Below are 18,870 nucleotides of genomic sequence, written 5' to 3' on the forward strand. Positions count from 1 at the left end.
TTTGTTGTTTTTTTGTTGTTTTTCTTCCTTTTAGCTTTCTTTTACTGTCAAAAACAAGCTCATCTGCCTGTGTGTTTTGTTGGGAAACGTTCTTGGGGAATCTATAAACGGCCGCATTCACAGTGTCTGCTCTTGCTGATAGCTGGGATCCAGACCTGGTCATCAGGATGTCTGTCTGTGCAGAGTTCAGCTAGGAGATGTGGGAAAGAAAGGCGGGGTGTGTGTGGGGGTGGTGGAGGTGGGGGAAAGGAGAGGGAGACAGAGAAAAAAGGCAGACAGATAGACAGACAGACAGACAGACAGAGGGGGAGCTGCGTCTGCTCTTATCATTCTGTGGAATAGAGTCTCCTTTCCACCACCACCCCCCCCCCTTGCTTGCATGGTGATTTTAGGCAGGCTTTCAGAGCTTCAGGCAACAGGAATAATTAATTCCTACCTCATCGGCTTGCTGTGAAGACTAAATATGGAAATCCCCCTGATAGCGTTTAACAAGACTCTCGAAACAGGTGGTGTTTAATCATCTCTAGAATTTCAGGAAGCTTCCTTTCCTACCCCAGCATGCCCCCCACAGCACCCCAGCCTCATGCCCCCCACAGCACCCCAGCCTCATGCCTCCCCCTGCTTGGTTCTTGGGCAGAGGACCTGTTATACAGCCATGCTTGTTGCTGCTGTTAGATACAAACTGTCCTAGACACATCACGTTCCGGAGCTAAGCACATTGCCTGCTTCATCTTGAGTACTCAGAAATATTTGCTCCAAGTATGAGGGATTATTTTTAAGGACACGACTTAATATTTTTGAGATTCCTACCTAAGGACAATGACTCCTGCATAGTAGAAAACTAGTATATAAATTGGATCTGTGGGCCCAAGAAGACTCTTACTAATGTCTCCATGTAGCTTAAATGGAATGAATGAGTGAATGAATGAATGAGGGATTAGGCCCAGCACTTCTCACATGTCAGAAAAATGTTCTTATTGAATTCTAAGCTTGTTTTTGTTTCATATGCCTTGGCATGTACCATGCATGAGTGAGGGAATGCATGTGAGTATGTGTGTGTGTGTGTGTGTGTGTGTGTGTGTGTGTGTGTGTGTGTGTATGTGTGTACATTCAAGTTTATATATGGATAGAGGCCAGGCGTCAGTCTCCAGTGCTGTTCGTCAAGATCAGTTGTTCTTAACCTGTGGGTGTTGGCCCTCTTGGGGGTCAAAAAGCCTTTTGCATGGCTTGCATATCAGATATTTACATAATGAATCATAGCAGCAACAAAGTCACAGTTATGACGTAGCAATGAAATAATTTTACGGTTGGGAGTCACCACAACATGAGGAACTGTATGAAAGGGTTGCAGCGTTAGGAAGGTTGAAAACCAATGCTCAAGAGCTTCCACCTAGTGTTTGAGATACGATCATTGATCGGCATGGACCTTGCTAGGTTGGCCCTGAAGCTTTGGGGATCAACTGCCTTCGCCTTCCCAGGCTACCGTGCTCAAGGTTTACCGTAAGTTCTAAGGGTGGCACTCAGGTCCTCATGCCTGAATGGCCAGCACTTTACTAACTCAGCCATTTTTCCATAAGTCGGTTGGTTCTTTTTTTTTTTTTTCAGCAGACTTAATTCTTTTATTTTTCTCATATAAAAACCCTTATGTGGTAGCCACAGCTGGAGCCTGGGTCCTCTGAACAGAGACTCTGGTGTGGGTTTTCACAAGATGATCCGTGAATTCCTGATAAGGAGACTTGGTGAAGACAGTCTCTTTCCAGAGGTCGGGGGTCAGGTAGCTGTAAGTCTTGGAGATGGCATCAAAGGTGGCCTTAGCAAAGTTGCCCAGGGTGGCAGTGCAGCCTCTGGCTGAAGTGTAGCAGTCATCTATACCGGCCATCATCAGGAGCTTCTTGGGCACAGGAGCAAAGACAATGCCAGTGCCTCTGGGGGCAGGGATGAGACGCACCAGCACAGAGCCACAGCGGCCTGTCACCTTGCATGGAACAGTGTGGGGCTTGCCAATCTTGTTCCCCCAGTAGCCTCTCCGCACAGGGACGATGGAAAGCTTGGCCAAGATGATAGCCCCTCAGATAGCAGTGGCAACCTCCTTGGAGCACTTAACACCAAGACCAACGTGACCATTGTAGTCCCCAATAGCGACGAAAGCCTTGAACCTGGTCCGCTGGCCAGCCCGAGTCTGCTTCTGCACTGGCATGATTTTCAGAACCTCATCCTTTAGGGACGCACCCAGGAAGAAATCAATGATCTCAGACTCCTTAATGGGCAGGGAGAACAGGTAGATCTCCTCCAAGGACTTGATCTTCATGTCCTTAACCAGGCGGCCCAGCTTGGTGACAGGGATCCACTCCTTGTCTTCAGCTTTACCTCCACGAGCCCCGCGGCCTCAACCACGGCCACGGCCTCGGCCACGACCACGGCCCCTAAGACCGCTGCCGAATCGTCCGCGGAAGCCGCCACGGCCTCCTAATCCTGGGCCCCCGGGTCCTCCGGGCCCTCCCGCTGCACCAGCGTCATCCGCCATTTGGTGTTTTCCCGAAGAAGAAGAAGAAGAAGCCAGTTGGTTCTTTTTCTGAGGCTAAATTTAAACAGGCTGGTCACCTCCTTAGGATCCTCTTGTGTCGGCCTCCCAAGGAGATGGGATTATAGGAGTGTATCACCATATCCAACTAGAAAACATTGCACATATAAAAATAACTCTGATAGGTTTTTGATCCAGATACTTCTTTTTAAAAAACAATACAAAACAAAAAAAACTTGATACTATTTATTGTTTGGTTGGTTGGTTGGTTTTTTGTTTTTGTTTTTGAGACAGTGTTTCTCTAAGTAGCCTTATCTGTGCTAGAACTTGCTCTGTAGATCAGGCTAGCCTTGAACTCAGAAATCTGCCTGTCTCTGCTTCCCAAGTGCTGGGATTAAAGGCACGCCCCACCACCACCCTGTGATAGTTGTAAATCATCAGATCTGAAATGATCCTAAAAACATCATTTCACCTAGGAACGGAACACCCACAGGAGACGAGCTATTGAGCTGCCTAATGAAAGACATGCACCACTTTTATATATGCTAGCATTATTTTTTCTAAATCACTTTACCCAAGTGTAATATTAATCCTTTCATGTTTTTCATTTTTGCTGTTGGATTTTGAAATAAGCAAAGGTGTCCTTAGATAGTAAGTGTCTGAACCTGCAAAATTATCTCTCTCAAGTGGCACATTGTTCTTCTAATAGAGAAAGCATCAGAATGCGTTATAAATAGCACCGTTCCTTGGAACTAGGGCCTCATCTTTTGTGTGTTGACACCCCTACCCCCAACCTTCTGCACCCCACCACGATGCCTAATCCTCTGCCTTCTGCTCCGTGGGTAGTCAGCATTGCTTGATGATGATAACACATCCCTTAGAAGTCATTAAGGCAAGTTGTGTTTAATGTCTTTAATCATTTTCAATGAACCAAGTCATCTTTCTTCTTAATCACTTTAGAAGCTGCTCCCTGAGCGCAAAGTCACTTATCTGATACTCTTTTGAGTGCCCAGATCTGAGCTTTTAAACAGCATCTTTAGCTGTGGCTTGCTGAGGTTGTAATTTATCAATGGACTTGATGTTCTCAGCCAATCTATGGGCTCCAGGGATTAGACTGTGATTTCTCATATCATGACAGAAATAGCTGGATACTACATCTGGCGACCTTAGAAGTGGAAGCTATCAGACATGCTGCTCTCTCTCTCCCAGCACAGATGTCCTACAAGGGAAGTGTAGCTACAGAATCAGAGATCTGCTGCTTCACCAACCACAGTTTTATTTCCTCTGGATTTGGGAAACCCAAAGCATCCCTCCCGGGTGCTTGGTGACTACTACCCATTCCTCCCTTTATCCTACTCCCTTGAAGTATTTTCTTGGGCTACCCCAGTTCAGTGGTGCCCTACCCTGTCCCAGGCAATGAATGAGATGCAGAGGTAAGCACAGTCCTGTTACTACACCCAAGCTGGTAGTCTGAGTCTGTAGAGTCCTTTATTGCAGTGTGCACTGTTGACTCTCAGACATTGTAACATCACGTAAGAGAAGGAAAGCAAAACGCAGCAAGATGAGTTGAGCCCCCCCCCCCCCATGGGGTAAGAAGATGGGTAAGGAGATGTGTGGGATCTGCTATTTGTTGCCTGTCCTGAGAAGACCGGGAGATGACCCTAGCCACCACTCCCAGCCCCTTCCACTTTGCTTTTCCCATTTCCAGCCCATAGGACACCACACACTCTGAGCAGTGTTTATAAATGGAGACTGTGTGGTTTCTCAGGGATCCATGCTCCCCATCAGATAAATGACCCCTCTAGGCTCCTCCTGTTTTATGCTGTTCTATCTTTAGTGGAGTTGTGTTATTGTAGATAGAAATTCGTTCCCCAAGGGGATCTTTATTGGGTCGGACTAACTCATATTACAAAGAAGAATTCCTCAGTGCTCTGTCTGCTCTTGAGCCCTCACTCCACATTTCTGTTAATGGACTTTAATCCTAAGAAACACATCTCTGTGAAGCATGCCACTTCCAGGGTTTCCATTCAGGGGTCTTAACTCCATCACTGCCGTCTGAGTGAAACGATGTCAGAGATTTGACAATGACAGTGTTAAACCTGGTGCCTGGGAAAGATGGTGGCAGATCTTGAGAATAGAGTAGATAGCACAACAGCTGGCTTTCTTTGTTGTTGTTTTGTTTTGTTTTGTTTTTGCACAAAAAGGAAAGCATCAAAAGAGATAAATTCAGGTTATGGTTTTTGGATCATGAGGCGGTGTTAGGGGGAGGGGGGACTCTTATTTGTACCTTTGCTTGCAGAGGAAAAGAAAAACAGAGGAAAGAAAGATGCCCGTGCACTGAAGCTCTCCTTAAAATTTTGTGGCGTTGTCTCAGGGTTTGCAACCAAGGGACTAACTGCGTCCACAGTAAGACTGGTTTGGCTCCTGTCACTGTGGCTGGTTAAATGTAATCAAGGCGGTGACAGGTAAGAAGTAGTCTAGCCCTTGACTCTGAGCAGGGCATCTTTCCTGAGACTGATTAGGCTCCAGCATGTTGACCCGGAGTCAAGTATTACCAGGCTTGTATTTAACCCAGTACAACAGTTGGCTCCCATAGCAGTGATCAGAGGACAGGACAGGCAGTATTTGCAGAAATTAAACCCACAGTCTGAAATTTCCACCTTATTCTGCAGTATCTATTTGTGCTTTTATTACTCCATCGATTGAGTTTGTGTGTGTGTGTGTGTGTGTGTGTGTGTGCGCGCGTGCACATGCACACACATGGCGTAGTGCCTGTGTGGATGTCAGAGAACAGCTTGTTGTTCTTGGTTCTCTTTCTGCCACAGGGAGTGTGGGGATTGAACTCAGGTCTTCCGACTTGGCGCCAAGCTCCTTTACCCACTGAGCCATCTCACCGGCTACTTGTACTTTTATCAAAGTAAAGTACAAATTGGTTTAAAAAATGTTTTTGTTTTACATCTTTTTAATCTGTTTATCTTGCTGCCACAGTAGAAGATAATAATGAACTAGAGAATTTCCAACACAAACAGAAACAGGCAGGCAAAAAAGGGAGAAGCAATAAGCAAGAAGGTCAGCTTAACACTACACAAAGGCTACCCCAGAAGGTAACGAATAACCCTGATGCAATCAAAAAGTGAATCGGAGTGCCGATCTCCAACTAATACCCATGTTTCTTTTTTTTTTTTTTTCCAGAAAGAAAAAAAGGGCCTACTGAAGCTGCTTTCTGGTGCCTCCACCAAACGCAAGCCCCGAGTCTCCCCTCCAGCATCACCTACCCTGGATGTGGAGCTGGGTGCTGGGGAGGCTCCCTTGCAGGGAGCAGTAGGTCCTGAGCTGCCGCTAGGGGGCAGCCACGGCAGAGTGGGGTCATGCCCCACAGATGGTGATGGTCCAGTGGCCGCTGGAACAGCAGCCCTAGCCCAGGATGCCTTCCACCGCAAGACAAGCTCCCTGGACTCCGCAGTGCCCATTGCTCCACCACCTCGCCAGGCCTGCTCCTCCCTGGGCCCAGTCATGAATGAGGCCCGGCCTGTTGTTTGTGAAAGGTGAGTCCCGCCGCTCTCAGAGAGAGAACGAAGACGTAAATAGCAAACTTAGGCTAGAATTTTTATTCTGATCTAGAAGGTCATTTTCTACAACGTCCTAAACTCTCAAGCCTGATTGGTAAATGACATAGGAGCTCAGGCTTTCTTTTTCTGTTACTTACCAACACACCAGTGTTTCCCCTTAGTTAACACTTAATTCATAGCCACATGATATCTGTCAGTCACTAAGTTTCTAAGCCAATGGTTCTCAGCCTTCTTAGTGCTGAGACCCTTTAATACAGTTCCCCATGCTATGGTGACCCGCAGCCATACATTGTTGTTACTACTTCATAAATGGAATTGTGCTACTGTATGAATCAGTTGTCCGGAGGTCACAACCCAAAGGTTGAGAGCCACTGGAATCCTTGGTCTGTTAAGAGCTTACACTATTACCTACTGGAGGTAAAGCACCCACCCAGAGATTGTTTTTTTCCTGTCTCCTGAGACAGAACACAGCGTAGGTTCCCATGGCTTTCTTGGTTCATAGACTCAGAATGATCAGCATTCTTAGAGCGATTTTGGCTTTGAACAGTGCTTACAAGTAGGGGTTCTGTTCCATGCAGTCGTGGGGGGGTGGGGGTGGGAGCCTCGGGTTGTGTTAGGGAAGAAAACATACTTACTAAGACAAGTATCTGCCAGGAGGAAAACTGGAAAGTTCACTGCGACTCATTACCCGAGGAAGCAGCATGCAGTGAGCGCATTGAAATCTCTGTTCTGTTTTCCTATAACATAAACATTTAAGCCTCATCTGTTTTAGTGTCTCTGTACACGCTGTTCCCTCTAGACTTGAATTGTAGAAGATAAACAAACTTCCAGTTTGGAGAGATGTTCCCTTCAGTTGGCATTCTCTCTGTTGCTGAGCTGGTGACGGTGTCCTCATGCTGCCCTGGCTAGACTCAAACTCCTGAATTCAGGCAGCGTCCACCTCAGCCAGCCTAGTGTCTGGCGCTCTTGCTGTGCACCACCATGCCTGACTTGTAGTCTTGCTAGGAAATGGTCGTTTAAAATGGTTTAGGCTGGAGAGCTGACTCAGCAGTTAAAAGCATGCACTGTTTTTGCAGAGGACCCAAGTTCAGTCTCCAGTCCCAGGGCAATCACTGCCTGTGGCCTCTTTGGTTACCTGCGTTCATGTGCACACATCCATACAGTCACACACATGCATACACACAACTCTTAAATAATAATAACAACAACAGCAAAATGACTTAAATTCACTTTGCCTTTGTATTTCAAATGGAACTGTATAAACATTTGTATTGAAGCCGCCTGATTTTGTGGCACTTTTATTTTTTTCTTCGTGTTTTCAAGACAGGGTTTCTCTGTATAGCCCTGGCTGTCCTGGAACTCACTCTGTAGACCAGGCTGGCTTCAAACTCAGAAATCTGCCTGCCTCTGCCTCTGCTTCCCAAGTGCTGGGATTAAAGGCGTGTGCCACCACTGCCCGGCTCAGCACATTTTCAATTAAAAGTAAACTCTAAAAGTGGAGAGCCTATGGTTATAGAGTACACTTTACTACACATTTTCATAAAGAGCTAAAAACTTTCTGTACTGTAGCTCTGACTGATATTAAGCCAGCTTTGAAATGACATGTTACCCTAAAAATGTTCCCTCCCAACACAGAGATCCTTCTGTTCCTCCGTGTCCATTGTGTTCTCAGTAAAGCTTTGAAACCGAGTCCTGGCTTCGCTCAGCTTTGATTCTGGAGTCAGCCTTCCTCCTGCAGAGTCCCCAGTGCTGCTTTCCAGGGGCACTGCCTCCTGTCCCTGGAGCTAGTCCAGCTACTGTGTACTTACATCCCGTCACAAAGCCTAGCTCTCCCCCTCTAGGCATTGAGCTGCAATTTTCCCTCATGCCCTGAGGCCCTTTGCTGCCCGGCACCCCCACCCCCAGCCCTTTGTGGAATCTGTGTCTATTTGGAAGGATGGTTCACATTGCCCACAGTCTCCCCAGGCCTTGGCTAGGCACGGCTGCCTCCCACCACCCCCATTGTGCATTCCTTTTCAGTCGCCAGATGTCCGTGATCTCTGTGGCTTCTGCGTTCCCAGTCTCTCCTCTTAAAAGGCTCTTTCTAACAGCAGGCTGGGCCTTTCAGGCCATCTGAAAGCAAAGCTGCTCACCAGACAGGTGATGGCGTTTTGGGAAGGAGAGAGGCACATCAGATAGGGAACATGAAGAATTTAATGACGGGACAGATGGACCTGGGCACTCTGGAAATCTCTGGCAGGTTTTTATATGACCATTTCAATTTTTAGGAGAGGGAAGGGGGTCCTTAGGAAAGATTTCAGCCCAACTTTATATTTTTATAATCCATATGCTCAATGGAATATTAAATGTAATAGCCAGCAACTTTCCACTGCCCTTTGCCTTCACACAGCGATGGTAATGGTATTTATTTAACGTGGATGCTTAAGTCCACCTGACTGTAAAAAACAATGGGAAACTGTGTAGGAAAGCCATCCATTATCCCCTGAGGATGAAGGGTTTTGGTTAATAGAGAGCTAGCAAGCATGTCATTAAGGGATTACCTGTTTGCATATTTCAAAACTTCCAACACAAGGAGAAGCACTTAGAGCCTCAGATGGAGGAAGTGTGATTCCGAAAGCACTTGAAGTGTTGAGTCCCTTCACCCACAGGCTACAGAGCAGCAGCACTGGCCCTGGCCAAGTGCAGCAGCCCTGGGTTTGTCCTATGGGACTCGGAGAGATTTTCATGCAAGCAAGTCTCAGAGCTTAGTGCTAAGACAGATTGAGCCCACATCCATCTGCAGAGTGCAGCAGGAACAAGTGAAAAGTCCCCTGTCCAGCCACAGCCCGAAGTCCTCCATCGCCAGAAGGTGGGGGTGGGGCTAAAGGTTTTTTAAAAAAAAAGTGCTGTCAGTGGAAAGGAGCAGTCACGTGATGTGGAGAGGCACAGTCTCATAATGAGGAAGGATGGACCTTGAAGTGTGTTGACAGGTCCTGGTGTCAGCTGAGAGAAATTCTCCCGGGGAACAAAGGGATTCTTTTGTGTTTGTGGGAGAGACTGCGCAGAAAACAAGCAAGAAATAGCCTCATCTCCTGGAGGCAGAGGCTGTCTAATTGATGACAGCAGAAATAATAGAACAAATATTGTTAGGATCTGTTTTAGAAGGATGGAGGAAAAATAATTTGGAAATTGCAAGGTAGGAAGAAACAGTTTCAGAAGAGACAGAAAATAAAAGTATGTTTGACAGTTTTCTCACACACACACACACAGATGCGCACACGTGCACACACGCACACCTGCACACGCGTGTGCCCACATGGCTTAGGAAGGGGTCACAAGTCACCTTTTCCTCTATGTATTTTTAAGTTTAGGAATTAAAGCAATAGATACATAGCCTACAATGGAAAAGAATGGTGGTCTTTGATAAGGGATTAAACTAGCATACTCAGGAATATTCCAATTGGATAGTGGTAGATTTGCAGAAAGGCAGTCGGGCTTAAACAGCATGATTAATTTCTTTGAGTCGGTGACAATGAGTCCACTGGGTGAAGCAATGGACATAATTTATTTGGACTTTGCACGTGCTACGAAGCCAGCTAGTATGGTTTTGCCAGCAAAATACGTAATTGGATATTTGATTGCTGTGGTAAGTGACAGGAAGCAGGGAATGCTTAGTCGCTGGGACCAGGTTAAGAGAGTGCTTCTCAGGGTCACAGGGACACTCGTTACGGTTATATGAAGTGAGATTAAAAATGACAACATGTGAACCAGAGAGATACCAGTCAAGTCAGGCGGGGAAATGTAAGAAATAGAAAACTTTATGGTATCAGAACATTGTCAAAGCCTGTCCAGGTGGGAGTTAGAATGCCCATGACCCACTCTGGAAGGCGGGCACTGTCTATAGGGTGCCTTCTTCATACCACAATGGGAGTCTGTTTCTCCTGCTCCATTCTTGTGCCTGTCATAGTCAACCTTGAGGTAGAAGCTCATTTAGAGCTGAAGCGAGCCACACCCAACAACCAGAATTCTGGTCATCCCTTCTCTCTTCTCTCCCTTTCCTCTGGCTCCCTCCCCCTACGTACATGCACTCTACCCCTGCTCTCTTGCACCTTCTCAATCACTTTCTCTGGGTCTCCCGTGTTTTAAATAATATTTCCATTATTTTCAGTTATTTAATCATCTCATTTTTTTAGTTGTTTAAATATAGTTAACCCACAGCCAGATATAATGCAGAGCGTGAGAGATCTTAGAACACTCAGTCCTGACTGGGATGTCACCATCAAATCCCTCCCCTCAGGGCTCAGGGAACCCTGCAGAAAAGGTGGCAGAAGGAGTGTAAAAGCCAGAGGGGATGGAGAACAGGCGAGAACCAGGCCCTCTAAAGCTACCTGAGGTAAAGAGACTGAGGCAGCATGCACAGGCCTGCATGGTCTACACCAGGCCCTCCGTGTGCATCTTATGGCTTCCAGTTTAGTGGTTTGGGGTTTGTTTTGTTTTGTTGTTTTGAGAGATTTATTTTATGTGTATGAGTATACTATAGCTGTCTTAAGACACACTAGAAGAGGGTATCAGATCCCATTATAGACAACTGGTTGTGAGTCACCTTGTGGTTGCTGGGAATTGAACTCAGGACCTCTGGAAGAGCAGTCAATGCTGTCAACCACTGAGTCATCTCTCCAGCCCCCCAGTTTAGTGTTTTTTTGATAGGATTCCTGAGTGTGCAAACCAGTGGGTCTCTGATTTGTGTGCCTTCTCTTGGAGCCTTTTCTGTCTATTTGTCTTTTCCAACTCCCATATTACAGTTTTTGTTTCCTCTCACTGTTTTATTTTGCTGTGTTGTATCAGGATCCCTTAGAAGCCTTTTCTAACGAGAGGCAGAAGTGGGATGGGTGGGAATGAGAGGTGTCGAGGGAAGGAGCCGGGACAGTAGAGGAGGGGAACTAGAGTCAGGATATATCATGTGAGAATGCAATCTCTTTTCAATGGAAGGAAGACTAAAATCTAGTTAAAACTCACCCCTATTCAAAGGTACAGTCCACTGGCTCTGGGTGCCTTTACATTGATCGTGTGTCAGTGTCCGTCTCTAGAATGTCTTCTGCATCTTCTGTACAGGAAGACCACATCATTCACAGCTGCTTTCTTCCCATTTCTGTGGCCCCTGAAGTCTGTTCTCCTTTCTCTACACAGTGGTTTCATATCAGTGGAGTCCTAGAGCACCTTTCCTTCTTCGTCTGACTTTTTTCTCTTAGCATGATGCTTTCCGGATCCCTCCATGTTGTAGCATGTATTAGAATTTCAGTGACTTTTTTTTTTTTTAAGAACATTACACATTTTAAAAAATGCTTACTGAGTGGTTAGGTCTCACTCATTCAATGTGCTTAATAAGAATCATCTTATGTTCTGCCTTTGGTCACATGAGGCGGAGAGAGTTAATTCAACATTATCCACGAGTCGAAAATAAACGAGACAGCAACACAGATGGTAAAAATACAGTATGGACCGTGCTAAGTGCCGTGAGAAACACACACACGGCCCTCTGCGGGTCAGTCAAGCGTAAAATTACTTCCAGCTATGGGGCTAGAGGTTTCCCAGGGGAGATTTTGAGCCAGGTCTTGAGAGATTGATAGGGCGTGGATGAGCAGCGATATTGTGAGAGAGATTCCCCATGCAAGGAGCTGCAGGAGCCAATATGTGGAGGAGGAGGAGAAGTGGGGCTATGTTTGAAGAGACATGGGCAGGCTTCTTGGGGTGGGGTGGGGTGGGGGTGGGGTGTTTGCGATGACGATGGCTGCTATAGCTATAAAGCAGGATTATGGCCAGATCATTGAGGGCTTTGTGTAGCAGTGTGAGGATTAACCTTACAGACACTGAGAGCCCGCTAATGGTTTTTCACAATGGGTACCTACAGGTGGCATGACTTAATATAAATATTTGAGTTGTGCATGGAATGGATTGGGGACTGGAGGAAGTATAATACAAGAAGGGGGTGGGGCATAGTTAGCCCGTCAGCCAGATGACAGCGAAGGAGACCAATGGGGGTGCAGCTTTTGGAGGTGGCTCAGCAGGTGCCACAGAAGGTGCAGAATGTAGCTCAAGTTCAAGACGTTCAGAAGTGCCCGGGAACCCGATTCACACAAGGGCGAGCATGAGCCAGTAAGGCAGAGGGCTGGGCGGCAGGTGTGAGGGCCTTTGCAGCTGCGTATGACATCTGCTTGTGGATGTCTGTAAAGACTCTGCTTGGCAGGGCTTTTGCGTGCCTGAGTTCGCTGGGCTGTCCTGCCAGCATTTGGAGCTATGTGACAAAGTCTCAGTACAAACCGCTCCGTGAGGCTCAAGGCCAGGGCCCGAGCTGGAAGGCCTCTAAGTGGAGTTCCTCGGTGCCGACACCTGGCAGTCCTCACATGACGCACAGCATGTCACAGTTTCCATTCTGCACATGGCTTCTCACTCCACCACTCCACTCCCCCTCGAGGTCTATAACTTAGCAATGAAAATTTGTTCCCACTGGTAACTTGGCGGGAAGATTATGTTCTTAGCCCAGCAGCCACTCCAGTGCTGAATTTTCGGACAAAATTGGTTTAGTGCGTTTTTATAAAATGCAAATATTAATCTAATTCCCTTAAAGTTTTTAAACTTGTCTTGTTCCATTTTACCTTAAAGCGGCTTACAGGCTGCCAGTCAGCAACGCATCTCGTGAGAGATCTACACAGAATATGCTTTCCGTCAGTGGTATATTTCCCCCCAGAACTGCACAGCTTTGCTTAAATGTTAACTCGCCCCTAATGGCAACTACATCATTGTGTTTTATGTGGACTTTTGGCCTGTTGGCATCAGACCTGAGAAATCACATCTGGGTTCTTCTTTTAGATCACTGCACGATGAAGTTGTTAGTTTGCTTTTAAAGTTGTCAGTGAAAGGGTTCCAAAACTCTATGTCATTCTAAAGTGTGGGAACTCCCAGTGTCAGGACGTTCTTTAGCTTGTGGCCTGAGTTCATCTGTTAGTTAGGGACTAGCCCGCTTCTTAAAATTCCCCTCCCTGAAGTACCAGACCCCAGCATGCTCAAGGAAGCCCTATGCTTGAAGTGGCTCACATTCTGGGGTTGAACTGTACGTGTCGCTGTACCAAGAATGCCACTCTTTTGACCTCATTGTGCTACTTATAAAATAGATTGTCTAACTCATTGAAGTCCCATTCTCCAGGGGAGGAGACTGAGGCAGTGTTAGCTGGCTCAAAGTTAAGGTGCTCTGAGTGACCATAAGACTGTGTCAGTTCCCCTTCACCCACAGTGCCTCTCCACTCCTTCCTGCTCTGCATTTGACGACCTTATCTGTAAACTCATGTCTGAGTTGGCTGAACCTTTCTTGGAAAGGATAAACGGACCCAGCGCTATGCTTTTGCTGCAGACCTGGGAGGGTAGATTGGTACCCATGCCCTAGAGAGCAGAGTAATTGTTGGACAGCTACTTAGCTTTTGTGAAAAGTGAGCCCACTTGCTGTGGTCCTCAATAATGTGGTGGGTTCTGGGTTTTTATGGAATGGGGATTCAAGAGAGAACCAGGCTATACAGATGCTAGCAGGCCTGGTTTTAACGCAGCTCCTTCACATTATTGTTGACTAGTTTGGGGAAGACACTTTAGACCCTCACATGGTGCCTGATTAGGAGTGTCCAGTGGCCTCACCCATGCCAACTGATTGTCCCCGTCCTCAGTCACCTGGCCTCAGAAGTCACAGTCACTTTTGTACTATTTCTTTATCACACGGGGCATTGTAGAAGAAAACTGTGCATGTATGAGACTAGCAGAGGCAGGGATAGCTAGAAGATGGCTACCAAACACCAACAACAACCACCGCTTTGATTGGAAAGAGCAAGGCAGAGGAAAGAGAGAGATAATATCCAGTAGAGAAAAGACTGGGTCGGGAGACCCAAAATAAGTCACCCCTGCCTGACTTCCTTAGCTGCTAATCATAACCCTGCCTTAGAGACCAAGGCATAGGGGCACGGGGTTAAGTGATGGTAATCCACAAGGCTGCTGGGCAGTTAGGTACTAGCTACGCTTCTTCCCACTCACATCTGCCTTGAGAACTAAGGGCAAGCGAATAGATAAGACACAAGGAGATTGGAGTGTCAGCATCATTGCTGGCCGTGGTGGGCAGAATTGAGCCCACAGTTCTCTCATTTCTGTGTAGACCTTGGGACCTCTTCCCAATGCAAGACTTGCCTATGTAAAGGCAGGCAGGCACTGCCTCCTGAATATCAAACCCAGAGTAAGGGATACCGAAGACAGTCCTCCAGATCTGCCCCAGGCAGCAGACCTGACACCTCACCTCGCCCAGCTCAGTACACTGCCTGCAAGAAGTCTTGGCTTGCTCAGCTGTTTGTCCTGGTCTCAGAAATCAAATCTACTTGTCTCTTCCTGGAGTAGAGGGTAGGACAGGAATGGTTTCCCTATTAAGAATCCACACAACACATATCCTTAGGTATAGCTAAAATACAAATACTGAAGGCAGACAAAAATGTCTCTCCCTGTGGAGGTCACTCACAAACACCAGTTTGGCCCTCGTTAGTGGATGAAGATGAATACCCAGCTCAGGCTTGGCTAAAGAGAATTGCTGGATTTTGAGTTGCGCAAAGCCTTGTGAATGGCTGTGTGAGTTCTATCGGTGCCGAGGCACGCTGTGAAGTGACGGTGCACCGTTTTTATTGCTGACCTGAAGAGTCTGCTTCTCTCGCACAGGCACAGGGTGGTGGTTTCCTACCCTCCTCAGAGTGAGGCCGAACTTGAACTCAAGGAAGGAGATATTGTGTTTGTTCATAAGAAACGAGAGGACGGCTGGTTCAAAGGCACGTTACAGAGGAATGGGAAGACTGGCCTTTTCCCAGGGAGCTTTGTGGAAAACATCTGAGAAGACGGGACACGGAGAAAGCTTATCATCACACCACGTGTGACTAAAGAGCACAAAGCAGTTTCATAGAAAGAGCACATCTGTGGACTTCCAGATCTTCAAGAACCGAGCAGAAGATGGGCACCTGACTCCAGAGCCCCGGCCTGGTTACCCCAGGGGCAGAGGGAAGGAGGACACACCTGTGTGGGTTCCGTCTCTCTGGGTTCTGATGTGTAAAGTGTGCCTTGTAATGTCTAATGGACTTTACAGATAAATGTCTTTTTTTTTTTAAGATGTATAACTAAAATGGACAATTGTTTACAAGGCTTAACTAATTTATTTGCTTTTTTAAAACTTGAACTTTCTTGTAATAGCAAATTCTTTGGGTTATGGTTTTTAGAAAATATTAATTTATGAAATGATGGTTAAGGAGAAGCTGGGTTCTCTCCTGTCTGTTGAGAGCAAGAGATTCTTTTTGACATAGACTGCATCTCCCCCTCCCCTGCTTGCTGCCCTCCTCCCTGCCGTTATATTTGGCTCCGTTTAGACAAAAATGCCAGTTTTCCAAACAGACAGCTGAATCAGTACCGGGAAGGACCTGGGGAGGGGAGCCGGCAGACTCCAGGTAGAGGAGTTAGTAGGTCCCCATCTGTCTGCTTTGATCAGAAATCAACCTGAAGACCTAATCCTGGATTTCTTTTTTGTGGGTTTTTCATTTTCCTGAAACGAAGTGGGTAAAGAAAGACGCAAACTAAAGCACAACCATTGACTGGAAATACGCGTTTGTCTGCTAGCACAAGCAGCAGCGCCGTGGGAAGTGAGAGAAAGTGGTAGTCTCTGTGTGTGAGTGGCTTTGAACCGTAGTTCCCATTCTATCCCCAAGTGATCCGCATGCCCCAAGACACAGTAAAAGTTTGTGAGACAGTGGTGGTAAGAGATGCACTCGTGTTAAAGTCAAAAGGCTGTAAGAAAACACTGTGAACGTTTCCACTCATCCATCGTGATTTCTCCGCCATCTTGCATGTGATACCGGATTCCCACAGTGGTGTGGACTGTGCATGGTGTGTGTATTTCATAGCAATTTTCACTCAGAACTGACCGATAACAGGAGGTTTAACATACACAGCGATCTCTTCCCTGCCCCTGCCCCTGCCCCCACCACCACCACCACTACTGACCGAGATGTCTTAAGTATGTTTGCTCCCTCTCGGGTGAAGGCACACGTTAGCCAGCACACCAGTAGTTAAAATGCTTATCCACATGTGTCCTCCCAGCGGACGGATGTGAAGGGCGAGCTCTGGGAGACCACTCGCTCCTGGGACTGTTCGGCAAGGCTTGCTGGGAGTGGCTGTGCCCACACCTTACAATTGTGGTAGGGTCTGGCTGAGCCCATCTTTTTATATCCATCCTTTGATGCTCTCTTCCAATTCCACCCCAGCTGTGGGTCTGGCTAGTCCTGAGAGCAGATAGAGGGAAGACAGCCTGGTAGTGAATGACCTTGTTCTACGGTTCTCTTCTGGGTAAGAGAGTAAGGAAGTCTTACAACCAACTTTTCCTTTTGTTTTTTTTTTTTTTTGTTTTTTTTTAACTTTAAGATAAAAGTAGCTGGGAAATATTGACATGAACTGAAGAGTCACAGAATGGCAAGAGATCCCATTGTCTTAAAGAGATACGTAATGTGGCTAGAAGTGGAATCATTCCTGTTAATTGATTTTTTTTTATATATATATAAAAACACTGTATATTATGTTCCTTTGTGTTGAATTTTTTTTTTAAAGAAATACTTTACTTGGATATTCATGTAATATATAAAGGTTTGGTGAAATGAACTTTAGTTAGAAAAAAGCTGACATCAGCTTTCATCTGTGTGAGTCGACACCAATGTGTCATAATATTCTTTATTTTGGGATATTAGTGTATTTTATAGAAATTTTAAAAAAGCAAAAAGACTACTACAAGTTAAGATGATTTCTTTTTTTACCTGTCTTTTCTCCATATTTTCAGCTATGTGATTGAAGTATCCGTGGTAATAGCTTCCTGGTATAACGCTGGTTAAACTCTCATCTGTTGGTAGATCACTAGGTGATATAATGTGTGGGTTTTGTATTGGGCTTTTTGGAGACAGTAGATGGATGTTGTAACAAGGGCTTGTCACACCGTGGTGGGGATGAGAAGTCGACAATTTCTCATGCCTTTTATGGTAATTTTGAGGACTGGATGAAAGGTTTCATTATTAAAAATTGATGTTCAACCCTTCTAGGCCCTTTTTTTTTTAATCAATCTTTGAAGAATTTGCGCCTTAAAATGAATAAGAACCTCTTGGAGGTGGAGAGGCGGCTCAGCTGTTTAAGAGCCTGCACCATTCTTGTGGAGAACCTGAATTCAGGCCAGACCACAGCTGCCTGTACCTCCAGCGCCAGGGAACCCAGGACTCCTGCCCTCTTCAGCACGGACACGTTGGACTTGATTTCTAGTTGGTAACACTCCAGATGAATCTCCGTCTGAGGGTGCCTTCTATGAGGCTTGGCTTGATGGTGATGATTTCTTTTTCTCTCAAACTAACTTTATTCCCCAAGAAACTTAAACTCTTCAATGAGTTCTGGATCTCCTAAGACAGTGTGTAACACTTGCTGAGCTTGATCCCTCCGGGTTCCTAAAATAACTTAGCAAGTGTTTGATTTCTAAGCGTGGGTGTAGCAGGCCCACAACCAAATACATAGTGTGGCGTGGGAACGCTGTCTCTCAGCTCACCAGGATTTTAATCTCCCACAAGATCAAAGGTCCACGTACATTCTCGTTTAAAAATATATTTCTCTATTGACTTTAGGCTACCATATCAAATCATTAAAGATCAGGAAGTTTGGGTTGTGTTATAGCTTTGCCAGAAGTTCCCTCTGTAATTGCCTGTGTAAGCCAATTGTGACGCAGTCCTCTCTTCCTATGTATCCCACTAGTGAATGTGAGGGTCAGAGGAAAACGTGTTTTCTTTCTTTCTTTCATACTTAATTTGTTTATCTATTGACAACTGTACTATATATATAGTATATGTGCCAAAGCACACACGTGGAAGTCAAATTTGTGGAATCAGTTTTCTCCTACCTTCACCTGGCAGGCCTGGATTGTAAATACCTTCACTTGCTGAGCCATCTAGACCTTTATCATCACCATCACCATCACCATCATCATCACTACACATGGTGCAGGAGCATGCACATCGATCAGGAATTGTTCTCCCACTGTGTCTCCTGGGTGTCTAACTTGGATCATCCTGTTTACCCAGCAAGTATTCCCACTGAACCATCTCGCTGGCTCATATGAAGTTATTTGTAATGTGTTTTAAAACCCCAGTTAAACTGGCCTTATCTAGTAGGATCCAACTGACAATACTTCAAGAAAGGGAACCTGTCTGCCTCTGAAAAGAAACTGGAGTGTACTTACGGACAAGATGAGCCAGTGTCCAAGTTTGGCAGAAGGGAGTGACCTTGCTGTGAATCCAGACTGTGGGGAGTGCTGGGGACTTTGCTCTGCCTATCCCACAGGCCCTTATCAGCAGACACAGGAAGGAGCTATTTGACTGAGAAGTGACCAGCCAAAGTAAACAGTAACAGTTTTAATATACACAGTGTTTCCTATTACAGTTAACCCTTGAACGATAAAGTTCTGAACTGGGCAGGTCCCTGTAGATACAAGATTTAGAGATTTGTAACAGTTTGGGGGGGGGGGGGAGAACATACATGACAGACCATAAAACCTAGCACTGTCAAGCAAAAACAAAAAACATAACATGTATGGTGATAACATTTACTATCATAAAATAAACACAGATCTGTTATTTTAAAAGTTAAAATTTTATCAAAACTTACATAAACACAGACTGTCCAAGGTGCTATTTGCAACGGAAATGAAGAAACGAAAAC

At 45.9% G+C, this 18,870-nt stretch overlaps 1 protein-coding gene and 1 pseudogene across 2 annotated transcripts in view; one reads left to right on the forward strand and one right to left on the reverse strand.

Annotated features, from left to right (window-relative positions):
• The window catches only part of Sh3rf1 (SH3 domain containing ring finger 1), a 241,211-nt gene that overhangs the window by 154,781 nt on the left and 67,560 nt on the right, over positions 1 to 18,870 (forward strand). Inside the window, exons 11-12 of one of the 2 annotated variants that reach the window (NM_021506.2) lie at positions 5,714 to 6,066; positions 14,806 to 17,209. In NM_021506.2, the coding sequence (NP_067481.2) occupies positions 5,714 to 6,066; positions 14,806 to 14,974 (522 nt within the window). In that variant the 3' untranslated portion in view covers positions 14,975 to 17,209. Of the gene's footprint in view, positions 1 to 5,713; positions 6,067 to 14,805; positions 17,210 to 18,870 lie in introns of those variants that run through there. The other variant, XM_011242231.2, reaches the window with a different exon arrangement.
• On the reverse strand, positions 1,602 to 2,556 carry Gm7432 (predicted gene 7432; annotated as a pseudogene).

This window comes from Mus musculus, chromosome 8 (genome assembly GCF_000001635.26).
Source record: "Mus musculus strain C57BL/6J chromosome 8, GRCm38.p6 C57BL/6J".
Lineage (NCBI taxonomy): Eukaryota > Metazoa > Chordata > Mammalia > Rodentia > Muridae > Mus > Mus musculus.